The sequence below is a fragment of the Schistocerca serialis genome, chromosome 7 (genome assembly GCF_023864345.2).
Source record: "Schistocerca serialis cubense isolate TAMUIC-IGC-003099 chromosome 7, iqSchSeri2.2, whole genome shotgun sequence".
Classification (NCBI taxonomy): domain Eukaryota; kingdom Metazoa; phylum Arthropoda; class Insecta; order Orthoptera; family Acrididae; genus Schistocerca; species Schistocerca serialis.
Genome location: NC_064644.1, coordinates 247,853,988 through 247,868,767, shown reverse-complemented (window position 1 = coordinate 247,868,767; position 14,780 = coordinate 247,853,988). Strand labels below are relative to the sequence as shown.

Below are 14,780 nucleotides of genomic sequence, written 5' to 3'. Positions count from 1 at the left end.
GTTCTGAGAAAGTTGTATCTGGGAGAAGAATCCAGATGGTGCGTGTGGTGAAACAGGTGCCGAGGTCACAAATGTCATGTTGTAGAGCATGCTCCGCATCAGGATATTATGACTTGCCAATATACACCCTCTGCCTATGTCCATTCATCCTAATTGATAATTTGGTGGTAGTCATGCCAATGTAGCAGGCCGAACATTGTTTACATAACAGCTGGTATATGACATGTCGTTTCACAGATGGCTCTCCCTTTGATAGTATATGTTTTGTCAGTTACAGGGCTATTACAGCTGGTGGTAGGAGGGCGCATAGGGCGTCTTGCAGCAGGAACGGTCATAGGGATAGGAGCCGTAGGGTATGAAGACGGGTGCAGAAGGAGCATAGGGTCTGACAGGAATATTGCAGAGATTAGGAGGGCGATGGAAAGCTATTCTAGGTGTAGCGGACAAAATCTGAAAGAATGGATCTCATTTCAGGGCATGATTTTAGGAAGTCATTGCCCTGCCATAGTAGCTAATTAACACATTCCAGACCAGGATAATACTGAGTCATCAATGGTGTGCTCCGAAGCTGTTTTGGAGGCATCAGCAGTACCAGGATTGGATGTGATGGCCCGGGAAATCTGCTTTTTAACTAGGCTGGTGTGGTAATTACATGCAGTGAAGGCTGAAGTGAGAACAGTGATGTTTTGCTGTAAAGAGTCTGTATCCGAACAAATACATTTGCCTTGGATGCCAAAGCTTCATGAGATGGAACTTTTGACATGGAAAGAATGACAACTGTCAAAATGTAAATACTGTTGTTTGTTGGTCCATTTAATGTGTATGGAAGTGTGTAGTTGCCATTTGGTGAGGATGAGATCAACATCAAGGAAAGTGGCAGGGGATTTGGAAAAGGACCATGTGAAATTTAATTGGGAGAAGATATTTAGAGATGAGGAATTTTAGCACATCAGCCTTACCATGAGTCCATATAGTAAAGATGTCATCAATGTATCTAAACAAAACTAGGGGTTGAAGACGGTCCAATAACAATGAATAATGTGCACCTGTAATAGTTTTACCCTTTTCCAGGTAGTCGATGAAGATTATCCCTTGCGCATCCCAGGAAAGCCACTCCAAGTGACCTGTGAAAAGGTTGGCACAGGAAGAAGCCATCCTGGTTCCCATGGACTTACCTCCGATCTGTTGGTATGTCCGTCCCTCAAAGGTGAAGTAGTTGTTGGTAAGTATTAAGTTGAATGAGGTGAGTAGGAGGAATGTCATAAGTTTGGATTCAAGTGGAGCCTGACTGAGGAAACATTCAGTGGCAGACAGACTACGTACATGGAGGATGTTGGTATAGAGGGAGGTGGCATCCATGGTTACAAGCAAGGTGTATGGTGGGAGTGGGATGGGCACTGATTTCAGACAATTTAGGAAATTGTTGGTATCTTTGATGTAGGAGGGGAATCTTTGTACTATGGGTTGCAGGTGTTGATTTACTACGTAACATATACATTCGGTGGTTGTTCTGAAGCCAGCAACTTTAGGAAGGCCAGGATGATTGGGTTTATAAATCTTAGGAAGAAGGTAAAAGGCATTGTTTGGGTGGGGTGAGAAGTTCAATGGATTGAGGTGTTAGTCCTTGTGAGGGGCTTGAGGTTTTCAGGAGGGACTGCAGGTCAATTTTAATCACAGGGTTGGGATCCTGATGGCAGACACTGTATGTAGAGGTGTCAGACAGCTGGCGTGGACCTTCACTAACATACAAGGGGTGTTTGAAAAGTCCGTGCAAAGTCCAAGAGATGACACCTTATGTTTAGTTAGTAGCATCTTTGGAAAGAACACACACCAAGTTTCAGCCATATTGGTCTATTTCTTTGTGTTAGGCATTTGTGTGAGTCAATGAAGTCGAGTGTTGTCAAAAAATGGACGAAAAAGAATTTCGTGTGATGACTAAACATTACTTTATGAAAGGCAAAATGCCTCAGGAGACTAAAGAGAAGCTTGATAAACATTACGGTGACTCTGCATCTTCGATTAGAACAGTTTATAAGTGGTTTCAAAATTTTCGGAGTGGCCATATGAGCACAAGAGATGCTGAACGTCCTGGACGCCCTATGGAGGTTATGACTCCAGAAATCATAGATAAAATCCATGATATGGTGATGGAAGACAGAAGAGTTAAGGTGCGTGAGATTGCTAGTGCTGTGAGCATCTCGAATGAATGGTTACATAATATTTTGCATAAACATTTGGACATGAGAAAGTTATCCGCAAGATGGGTTCCGTGATTGCTCAAGCTTGGCCGAAAACGGAATCGTATGAAGCGTTGCAAGGATGATTTGCAGTTGTTCAGGAAGAATCCGCAGGTCTCCAAGTGTCATTTCATCACTGTGGATGAAACATGGATACATTACTATACTCTTGAGACCAAACAAGTCTAAATAATGGGTTACCAAGGGAGAATCTGCACCAAAAATGGCGAAGACCTTTCCTTCAGCCGGAAAGGTTATGGCGAGTGCCTTTTGGGATGCGCAAGGGATAATCTTCATCGACTACCTGGGAAAGGGTAAAGCTATTACAGGTGCACATTATTCATTGTTATTGGACCGTTTGAAAACCGAGTTGCAAGAAAAACGCCGGCGATTGTACCGCAAAAAAGTCCTTTTCCATCATGAAAATGCACTAGCACACACCTCAGCAGTTGTGGTCACAAAATTAATGGAAATAGGATTCCAATTCCTTTAACATCCCCCCTATTTTCCAGAGTTGGCTCCCTCGGACTACTATTTGTTCCCCAATTTGAAGAAATGGCTGGAGGGACAAAGATTTTATTCAAGCGAGGAGGTGATTGCAGCAATTAATAGCTATTTTGCATACTTTGACAATTCCTATTATTTGGAAGGGATCAACAAATTCGAACAGCATTGGACGAAGTGTGTAAGTCTCAAAGGAGACTACGTCGAAAAATAAAAAAAGGTTTACCACAAACATGTAAGTAGTTTTTATTTTTGCACTGATTTTTCAAACACCTCTTGTACTCATTTCAGTCAAGTACCACACTGGTAGATCCTTTGTTTGCTGGATAATGATGGAGTCATCAGCTTGTAGAGAATGTAGAGCCTGTAGTTCTGCAGAGGACAGGTTAGGGTCTTGTTGTAGAGACCTGAGGAAGGGTTGTGAAGCAATGCTGGATGGGAGGCATTCTTGGAAGGCCTCTAAGGAATGATTTTGAGGTAGTGGTGGTGGATTAAGTTGGGATTTGGCCTGAACTGTCAGAGGCATGGTTCAATGTCAGGTTTGCTGTTGGAAGGGTTTTGGGATTGAGTTGTAAAGTGATATTTTCCACGAATATTACGTTTGAAGGAAAGTAGGTCCACCAAAGCAGCATGGTCAAATGCAGGTTTAAGGCTGAAAGTGAGGCCCTTAGATAATACAAATAATTCAGGAGGGGAGATTGCTTTAGATGAGAGGTTAGAGACACTGTACTGTTGTGACTCATTCTTGGAATTAGGGGTTATTCTTGGTATCGGATGCAGTGGTGAAGGCTGTGGGATGTTTAGGAGGTTGGCCAAGCTCGGTTTGTAGGAGAGTAGTGATGGTTGGTGGTGTGGCTGTTTAGGGAGCTGCAGAGGGACAGGAAGGGAAACACCACTGTTCAGGTAATTCAGGAGAAGGTGGGATAGCTTTTTGAGGTGAAGTCTGGCATGTTGTAGCAGCTCGAAGTTGGCTTGGCAGATGATACCATTCAAGGAAACATGCAGATAACTGCAGAATTTTACAGAAGAAGAAATGTGGGCTAGAGTGGAAATTTGCTGATGAGGCATATATGTCACAGATTAGCCAGGTAAGAGCAAGAGATTATTGTATTTGAAACTGTAAGAGAGCCTGGTCCATCCAGAAACAGAGACTTTCAATGTTAGACCTTTTGGAGTAACTCCAAGGGACAAAGCCGTTTTCAAGAAACAGAATGTGGGATCTTCATTTTGATAGTGCAAGGGCATGTTTCAGAAAGAACAGATATAAAATGAACAACTTATGGTAATTCAGCCACTGGCGGAGTGAACTCCCGCCGAAATATCGGCAGTTGCTGTAAATATTACCTAGCTGAATTACTGTAAGTTGTTTGAAAATTGTATACGCCAGGAGAAACTCGGGTTTCACAGGGATATAAAATGAGATGGGATTCATTACGGCAAGAGAGGACAGTTTGGAGAGTTAGAAATCGTGGGGGTAGCAATAAATAAGTAAATAAATAAATATGCAGAGGATGGAAAAGACAGAAAAATGGAAGAAAAGCAAGGAAAAAAGTCGAAAAAATTAGAAAAATTCATAAGAAAATCATCAATAAGATGTAATGAGTGGGTGATCTATATGATACGAAAAAAAGTGATTGAAATAGAAAAAAGGAAAAATTCAATTTGAAAGTCAAGAACACATTAAATTTTAAAAATTATATATATATATTATTTTTAGATATTTAACATCATCTAGGCATGCATAAGCCTGAACAGCTACATTCTTTCAGCTGAATATAATATATTGTGATGGTCCTGTATCTCGACAGTCATGGAAGGTTGTGTTACGAGAAGTGGGTGAGGTGAGAAAGGCAGCAGGGAAGTGGAGGGATAGGTTTGTGGAAGCCTGGCTGACAGCTGAGAGAGAGAGAGAGAGAGAGAGAGAGAGAGAGGGGGGGGGGGGGCAACAGGTGCATGGAGCATAGGAATGTGGCAATGATGAGCTTGTTCTGGATGCACGGATGTGGAGCAGTCAAAGCTGCTTGTCAAGAGGGGGTTCATTTTCATAAAAATGAGCATCTACTAGCCAAGGCGGCAAAGATACCCTCAGAGCCTGAGAAATATGACAACTTCAGAGTATATCCCAGGACTGTTTGAGACAGCCAAGCCTCTAGTTAAAAACTATCAAGAACAATACTTTCTCTGAAGAGACCACACATGTAGCAGACAAACATAAGTAACCAATTATTGGAAGACAAAAGACATAGTGGTCGAGACGAAAAAAACCTCGACATGAAATTAAACAGTAGATGAGTGTGGGCACTTCTCAAGATCCTCAGAGGTGATCCCACAAAACCTAAAAGCAACGTTTCAGAAATGACTGCAGATCAAATGTCCGGCCAACTGATGCTGAAAAGAAAAACTCATCAGGACTCGAGAAAACATTTTATGGGACATGGCAAGCAAAAACCATTTCCGCAAAGAAGAATTTTCACAAGTGTGTTTGAAATGGATTTCTCCAGCACTGAGCCCAACACGGCATTTAGTGTCAAACAGGAGGGTTCTGTACCTTGGAACGATAACACTGAAATGACTCTTGGACATGACGAATATCTGTGACGACAACTTGCAAATGCTGAAGATATGGAGGAGGGCAGTGGTGTCACTCTGCTGAAACCATTAAGAAAACCAAATGAGCCAATGATTTTCTCATTTGTATCATTACCGTGCTTTTAAAGGCCTTAAAATGAGTGACGGTCCACCACATCACAAACATCTTGGAAGAAAACTTCTTTTGCAAACAAGCCGATTTCAGACCCCGGAAATTGTGTACTGCCCAAGTCTCAAACCACACACAAAATACAAAGAATGGTTCTGAGGAAGAAGATTATGGAGGGGCCTACATTGATCTGACAGCTGCATTTGGCACCATCGACTACAGTAAGTGACTGATTAAGTTGCATGGTCATATGGCCTTTTGTCTGTTACGCCTGGCTGGCCCAAGTGATTCTACATCAGTTTCTGCAAATAAGGCAACAAGTGGAGGACTCAAGAATAGTACAATGTGTTCACAAATGACAAGTCAATGTCAAATCATATCAAGTAATTGTTACACCTCCCAGTACAGAAAAGATAAAAGAGATACTGGTGCAGACTCTGAATTTAGTCAGACAGTTTTATGATGCTAACCATTTGCAGTTACACTCCAGCATGACACAGTTCTGACCTACCCGTCGACATCCCAGACATAGTGTGAATGGTGAGGTGAAACCTAAAGCACTGTGCACAGTTCACAGATACAGACATGATTTTCCCAACATATGAGCTGCACTATATCAACAAAAAAAGCTGAAATCTGTACCAGAAACATTACCTTTACTTTCCTGATGAGCAGGACATGGAGTGCCAATTCATAAAGGCATACGTCTGTTACAGCCGTGTGTGTGTGTGTGTGTGTGTGTGTGTGTGTGTCAGCTGTTGACTAAGCCTCTACATGGGAAGAAAATGAAGACTGCAATACATGAATCAGTGTGGATTGGTATAGGATACCTGAAGCTAATTATGGTGCAGCAGATGCCCTATGCCATATCTGAAAGGAAGAAAGGGACAGTGAAAGGAGGAAAGGTAAGGATTGGAACTTGGAATGTGAGGACACTACTGCAAGCAGGAAAATGCAAAACAGGAGATGAAAAGGAACAGATTAGATGCCCTTGGTTTGTGTGAAATGAGATGGGGAGAGAATGGGGAGATAGAAAGTGGAGATTATAAGCTGTTTTACTCAGGGGAAATCAAGAGTGGTGAAAACGGAGCAGGAATATTGATAGGGCAAAAGTTATAAGGTAATGAAGGTACAATATATTGATGGAAGACTGACGATGGTGTTAATACAGGTATATATGTCTAGCAGCCAGCATAGAGATGAGGAAGTGGAAGAATATTATGAGAAAATACAAGAACTCATCGAGAAAGAAAATAGAAATGCCTGCGTTATCATCATGGGGGACTGGAACGCAGTGGTGGGTGAAGGAAGAGATGAAGATGAAGTAGGAAAATTTGGATTAGGAATAAGAAATGAGAGAGGTGAACTACTCATTAGTTTCCGTAAGGAAAATTCACTAGCAGTGGGTAACACTTTATTTGAACACCACAAAAGGAGACATTACACAGGGATATCAAATTTGAATAGGGAAAGATATCAGTTGGACTACAACCTGATACAAAAAAGGTTTAGGAACTGTTTGCAGAATGCTAAAGCTTATCCAGGAGCAGATATAAATTCAGACCACAACCTAGTAATGGGAGAAATACAAGTGGTGAAGTTGAAAAAAGTCTGGAGAGGTAAAGCAAAGGAAAGACTAAAGATAGAAAGACTCAAACACATAGGAAAGGCATCAGATTTGGAGAACAGATTTATGGAAAAATGGCAAAGAGGTAGTGCTGATGAAAGTGTTAATGACAAATGGATAAAAATGAGGGAAGGACTCATGGACTCTGCCAAAGAAGAACTAGGAGTTACGAGTATCCGAAAGCACCAGGAAAGAACGGATAACAGAAAGCATGTTGAAAAAGATCGAAGAGCACAGAAAATGGAAAAGTGTAGAAACTGAAAAAGGCAAAAACAGGTACAGGAAACTGAATAATGAATTAAGAAGAGAAACCAAAGAAGCAAGGAAAAAATGGATGAAACAGAAATGCGACAAAACAGAGAAAATGGCGAAAGAGGGAAAGTGTGAAATGATGTATAGACTGGCTAGTGAGATAGTTTTTTAACATAAAAGAAAGAGGAATAACATGGAAATAGAAAGAGCAGATGGTACTCTAGCAGAAGAACCACAGGAGGTTTTGAACAGATGGCAAGAATATATTGAATGTCTGAATAAGGGGGATGAAATGCAAAGCAAAATTAAGGTTGAAGAGGAGCAATATGTGCCGGGGATTCACCACCTTGGAAGCAGAAGTAGAAAAGGTGTTGAAGAAGATGAAGAATAGGAAGGCATGTGGAATTGATGATTTGCCAGCAGAACTGTTGAAGAGTCCGGGAAACAAGGCAAGAAAAGAAGTAGTCTACATCTGTAACAAGATATATGACAAAGGGGAATGGCCTGAGGACTTTCTTGCAACAGTTATGATACAATAGAGAAAAAGAGAAACACTAAAAAATGTGAAGAGCATCAGACCATCAGTCTAATTTCTCATGCAGCTGAAGTCTTGCTGAGAGTGTTGAATAGAAGGCTATATGGCAAGCTGGATAGAGGCAATGCAGAGGAACAGTTTGGATTTAGAAGAGGAAAAGGAACAAGAGATGCTATTGACCTGTTCAGAACTGTAGGGGAAAGATACACGGAAAAAGGTAGAGAAATATTTGCTGTTTTTATAGATTTAGAAAAGGCTTTTGACAGAGTTCAGTGGAACAAGTTGATGGATATTTTGAAGAGGAAAGGAGTAGATTGTACAGAGAGACGACTGATACAGACTCTATATTTACACCAGAAAGTAAGGATAAGGATTGGAAATGAAATGTCAGAAGGAAGCAGCATTGGATGAGGTGTTAGACAAGGTTGATGCCTTTCCCCACTGTTGTTTAATGCATACCTTGAAGAGATTATTGCGAAAGGCTTAGGTGGGAAAAGAGGAATGCGTATTGGTGGAAAGAGAATAGAATGTATAAGATTTGCGGAGGACATGGTGTTAGTGGCAGAAAGTGAGCGGAAAGTGAATAACATGCTCAAAGATCTGAATGAAGCTTGTGTGGAATATGGGACGCAAATAAACACAGAAAAAACAAAGAGTATGGTCATCAGTACAAGACACAGACTGTCTAATATTAAAATAGGACAATCTACCATTAGCCAAGTAAGTGCATTTAAATATCTTGGAAGCACAATAACTGAAGACTTGAGATGTCACCAGGAGGAGAATACTCGAATTGCCATAGTGAAGGAGGCATTCAACAGAAAGAGGAGACTCTTATGTGACAAATTAGATAAAGATCTAAGGAAAAGGGTTGGCAAATGTTTTGTCTGGAGTGTGGCACTATATGGGGCAGAAACATGGACGCTGAGACAAGAGGATGAAAAAAGGTTAGAAGCATTTGAGATGTGGATGTGGAGAAGAATGGAGAGGATAAGTTGGTGGAAAGAGTGAGTAATGAAACAGTATTGGAAAGTGTTGGTGAGACAAGATGTCTGCTGAAGGTTGTAAGAGAAAGGAAAAAGAACTGGTTGGGACATTCACTGAGAAGGGAGTGCTTGCTAGTAGATGCTTTGGAAGGATTGGTTTGTGGGAGAAGACTGAGAGGAAGAAGGCGATACAAGATGATAGACGACATAAATGGAAGAGGAAATTATGCAGACCTCAAGAGGATGGCAGAAGACTGGACAGCCTGGAGAACTACCATGTGAATACCTGCCTTTTGGCAGAACACTGATGATGATGATGATGATGAGATGCCCTACATGGTCTTCACAATGGACCTCCTCATGTGTGCACAGACATGAGGAGAGAAGCCTCTAACAATGCATGGCTCACAGCCATGAAAATATTTTGTGTGTGCGTGTGTGAGGATGGGGGAGTGTGGGGGATGGGGGGGGACTGGGGGGGGGGGGGGAGGAGAGGTGGAGGAGGAGGAGGAGGAGGTGTGAGTGAGTGAACTGGAGAATCTAATGCTTTCTTTAGGCAGAAGATATGAACCGATCACATTTGTTTTCTATATAGTGTGTGCCAGAATAACTTTCACTCATCTGGCTATTATGAATTTAAGTCTGCTCACTGATATTCGTATTTATTTAGTGAACGTAAAAAAACTAGACATTCTGGCAGATTTGTATGTAGCAAACCCAAAGCTTAAGCTAGGCTGTAATGAGACAATTTGGTTGTAAGTTGGCGAAGCCAAAAAATGTTAATGGAAGAAAACTAGGTGCTCTGAGGCTGACATGTAGTATAGCCCTATGTCTATGTTAGGGTAGAATGTAACAGTTTGGTAGTGAGTGGCAGAAAACTAGTTATGCTGACAGACTAGCCTGTAGCACAGCCCAACATCTATGTTAGGTTGGAATGTGACAATCTGTGTGTGAGTTGACACAGCTAGCAAATCTCAATACAAAAATATGATTGCTGTAATACACCGATGTGCAACGTAGCCTAAGCTGCCAGAGATGGTGGTCATGTCTGCATGAGGTCTGCCTGCTTGTGTGTGTGTGTGTGTGTGTGTGTGTGTGTGTGAGAGAGAGAGAGAGAGAGAGAGAGAGAGAGAGAGAGAGAGATTTTCCTGCTCTGAAGAAGGCTTTGGCTGAACACTAATGTGTAAGCGTCTTTTCATTGTGGCTGTCTGAAACTCAATCTATCCTTTCCTTAAATTGCTGATATTCCAACCTGGAGCTTCCATTGTTTTATTTCCAATTTTGAAGAAAACTGTGTCAATGTGTTTGCATTCTAACCAAATGGAACAAAATACCAGCTAATTTATTTACAAACAATACAAAATTACAAACGAGTCTTCTGATTCACTACTGACAACCAAATCATGGTTCATTGTATTCAGTTCCCATCGTATCATGCAAATTATTACTAAGATCGACATCAACACAACAGCTGCTGCTATTGTGCATGCAGTTTTACACAGAGAGATAGATAGATAGATAGATAGAGAGAGAGAGAGAGAGAGATACATATATTATTTAAGTTACTGGCTCACCATTATGATAAAAATGTCATCCAATTCACTTTTCGATACAAGTATCGGAGAATAAAGTATAAACAAATTTGAGATCACATTAATACTAAATAATTATGTAAAGACACTTACCACGGATAGGTTTAGGAAACGTTTCATGCAAATGGAACACTACTTTTTCCACAAAATGCTGTATCTCAGCATTATCTGTACCTCGCACAAACACTTTCCAATCATGAGTGAAGCCTTCTGGTGTGCGTTTTGCACGAATGGATGCCTCATGGCCAATGTCGAATGATACTCGCACACACTGCTGACAAAAAGGAAATAATGTCTCATTAATGGGAAAAAGAGGTACGCCTTGTATACCACACTACATTGTCTCTCAGAAAATACTGACTGGTAGTGATGAAGGTACTGGCAGAAGAAAGTGCTGACCCTCAGTTTACTAAGGATTACTCAGACAAACAAACTGTCGTATTTTAGAATTCCCCACATGCTGGTAACAAATACCTCTCCATATGTACCACTAGAAGGCATTGTCTATTGTATAAATGGTTTAGTCCTTTTGTATTGATGTTATTGTCCTTGAATTTGATCAAACATGTAACATGCAAATAACCCAAAATATGTCCTTGTGGATTAGCACTTTCTTCCGTTGACTCTTTCAATTGTTCTTGGTAATCACATCAGATACAACTGTGGAACAAATATAATTTTTTAGTTACTACTAAGGGAAGTGCCCATGAATATCAATATAAATGAGAATTTATTAAATAGCTGTATTACATCAGTGTACATATAGATCATATGTTCATATAACTCACAGTGTGTTCTTTCTACTAGTCTGATGTCTAATAAATTGCAAAGTCTAGTAGGGTAGTCTTTACAGACTGCCTACTATCACAGGATAGATAATCTCTATTTCATAATTTGACTAATGTTGGGTTAGTAATGTGTGTGTTGGAAACAAAAAGGTCACAGGATCACTGTGAAAACAGAATATTTCAGTCAGCCTTTAATCTAGCTTCACCTCTAAATGATGTGAAAATTCATCAGGAATGACAGATGGTTTCAGCTTCAAGATTAAACTGCAGACTCCTATTTTATTACTGGGGTAGAGTATGCACACAAAAGATGGCAAAGCGGTGTCCAGATAGAAGATTTGCACCTGGCAACTGTGCCACATGGAATTATCATTATTATTATTACCTGTCTACTGGCTTTCTAATTGAAGGGGCATTAAACCATAAATTTTCCTTCCTGTATTCTATGTCATAGAATTATTTCATCAAGCAAGAAGCAATAGGCATAACTGTTTTGAAGTTTCGCTGATAGAGTGTTCCATAGACAGAAAAAAAGTCTTTGAAGCTAGTATTTTTATTTAAAAAATGCAGGGCTTTACAACATTACTGGTATGTAAGTTCTCTCACGAAAAACCTTGGCAAATAAAGTAATAAGAAGAGTACTAGAGTTAAACTGTAGCCTCAACTGATGATGATATCTGGAAGATAATTTGGAATGCTCATTACATTACTTTGAAGGCTTACTTTCAAAGTGACATGCTACAAAATGGGTGAAGTATTTTGTTATGTGCACAAAATTAAGGAATGGAGAATTTATAAGAAAAGTCATGTATGGATATGACTGTTACATTAGCATACATTACATGACAGGTTTCATGGTTTGCATACAAATGTGTCAGATGCTGTAAGTGATTTCTCACATGATTACTTAGCAAAAGCATTCACTTTGTCCATAACTTTATCCACATAATAATGGGGGTTTGTATCAGGCCTCTTTTAAGATACACGTTTTTGAAGGCCAAGCTAAAGAACAAATTTGTAACACAATTTCAAACCATTGGAGGTTACACAAAATACTTTACTGAAAGTTTAATGTTCTTAACTGACAATTTTAAGCTCTGGGATCCTCATCTGGATTGCACAGTGTTATCAATACAACTTAACTGTTGCTTAAAATAACACATAGGCTACACAAGATCAAAGAACTTTCATTTTAAGCGACAATTCTACTGGTAATATTATGCCCTCCAAATGACTACCCCTGTGATCAAGACTAGCAATCAACATCTATGTCGCAGGTATTTGGTAGTTCAAGGTGTCATTTTTAAAATATATAATAGCCATGGAGTACTACTTAAAACAAATTAAGAAAAGGAGGAAGAGTACTGTTACTAAATGATAGTACAATGAAAACTGGAAGAGGCAAACAGAAGCTACTATACATAATAAAAGAAGAGCACAGTCCAAGGCTTAGGTCCTAATGTAAAGCATATAAATAGCTTCTCAGAATACTGTAACACATTAGAGAATGTTTCTGTATGTCCATCCTTTTGCCTGAAGGTCTGGGGGACTACAGCTGTTCATTATTGTAAGCAAATGGAACACCTACAGCCATCCTTATGATGTCCTCCATGTGTTGCTACAGTTTCGGCACCTCAATGCACCATCTTCAGGCATTAGTTCCTGAAGATGGTACACTGAAGCTGGTAACTACACAATAAACATCTTCAGGCATTAGTTCCTGAAGATGGTACGCTGAAGCTGGTAACTACACAATAAAGGGCATCATAAGGATGGCTGTAGATGTTTCATTTTCTTACAGTAGAGAATATGTGAATATGAAGAATATCAGAACTAACAATCTACAGTCACCAACAGGAAAGGTTTTAAACTTTACCAAGTAACTGGCACACAGTAAAATTGGGTCAGTTGAACCTATTGAGAGGGGTTTTGATTTTTAACATAATAATACTGCAGCATGTGACATCATATGTGTGCGAACATAGATGGAACAGTACACTGGCAATTTTTGTTTCGCTTCTACAGTATTTTTTGGGATGTTCATTGTGTTTACAGATTTACTGGTAGTGTAGTTTGAGGTTTAGGTTAAGTACGAAGGTAATAGTTTGCTTGTTAGATGGTGTAGCTGATGAACAACTCTAATTCTTGGTAATGCAAATTTTGGATTTTAAGTAGTGGTTAATATTTGTTTTGATGATATCAAGGGTCAAACTTTTTTGAAAAGAACTAAATCAAACAAAAAATGAAAATGGCTATATTTTATTGAGTTTTAAACATACTGTACAATAAGCCCCACTGGTATTTTGCAAACCTAAAGCACTAATGGACAGCAATTGATTATAGAATGGTAAGATGCAGAGCAAAAATAATTATAGTACTTGAAAGAAAATAACTCATCAGGCTGAAAGTCAGAGCTATAGATTAAAAAAGAATTTAATTAATAATAATAATAATTTTATTGGCAATCAGCCTTTACAGCAGTAGATAACATCACACAGTCTTACAGTTAAACTTAATTATTCTAAACTTAAGATGGCACTAGGGAATGAAAAATGGGAACCAGTGTACAATGCAACTGAAGTGAATGAAAAAGGGGAATATTTCTATAAGTTATTCAGTAACAGTTTAAATGAAACCTGTCCTTTAGTTAAAAAAGTAAATAAAGCTGTAAACCATTAAGCCGAGAACCTCCCTTCTGAAATTATTGAACTGAGGGAGAAAATGAAAGATTGCTATACACTTTTTAGAGATGCTAAACTACAATATTTCTCAACAAAATATAAACTGCTCAGAAAAAAACATACAGAGTCCTTGACTAACCTAAAAGCACAGAAATATACCTCTGAAATAAGGAACTCTAGCTGTATCAGTAAAACTGCCTGAAAATAATGCATAAAGAAAGTGGGAAACAGAATTACTATGAACACAGCAACATAACATTAAAAGAAAATGGTGAAGAAATAAATGACCCAAAAGAAGTGTGTGAGAAATTTATACAAAAGTTCAGTACAGTTGGTACAAATGAAGATCATGTCAAGCCACAAAATTTTAGTCTTGGAAAATCCAGCCAGTCCTTTTATATCCACGGCATTACTGAGAGGGACGTCCTGGCAATCATATCAGCACTTTGACCAAAAATGTCTTGTGGCTGGGATGACATTTCACCTAAACTGCTAAAGGAATGCAGGTATGAATTGGTGAAACCCCTGACTCACTTGATAAATACCTCCCTCAGAAATTGAGTATTCCCTGATCTTTTGAAAATTACTGAAATCAGGGATTAAAAACTGACACTAAAAACTACAGGCCAATATCATTAACCTCAGAACTAGGTAAATTGTTAGGGAGAGTAATACTAAATCAAGTTGAATCATATTTCACCAAACACAATCTGTTAAACAACCTACAACATGGATTTAGAAAGGGGAGATTTACTACAACAGCAGTAGCATCTTTTATACATGAAATATTAAATAAGCTGGACAAAAGTGACAAGGTAATAGGTACTTTCCTAGATATGAGTAAAGCCTTTGATACTGTGAATCATACCATTCTTCTGTG

General features: G+C 39.3%; 1 protein-coding gene across 4 annotated transcripts in view; it reads right to left on the bottom strand.

The window, feature by feature from the left end:
- The window catches only part of LOC126412528 (protein AF-9), a 108,862-nt gene that overhangs the window by 83,499 nt on the left and 10,583 nt on the right, over positions 1-14,780 (bottom strand). For 3 of the 4 annotated variants that reach the window (XM_050082168.1, XM_050082171.1, XM_050082170.1), the window contains exon 2: positions 10,525-10,705. In XM_050082168.1, the coding sequence (XP_049938125.1) occupies positions 10,525-10,705 (181 nt within the window). The remainder of the gene's footprint in view (positions 1-10,524; positions 10,706-14,780) is intronic. The other variant, XM_050082169.1, reaches the window with a different exon arrangement.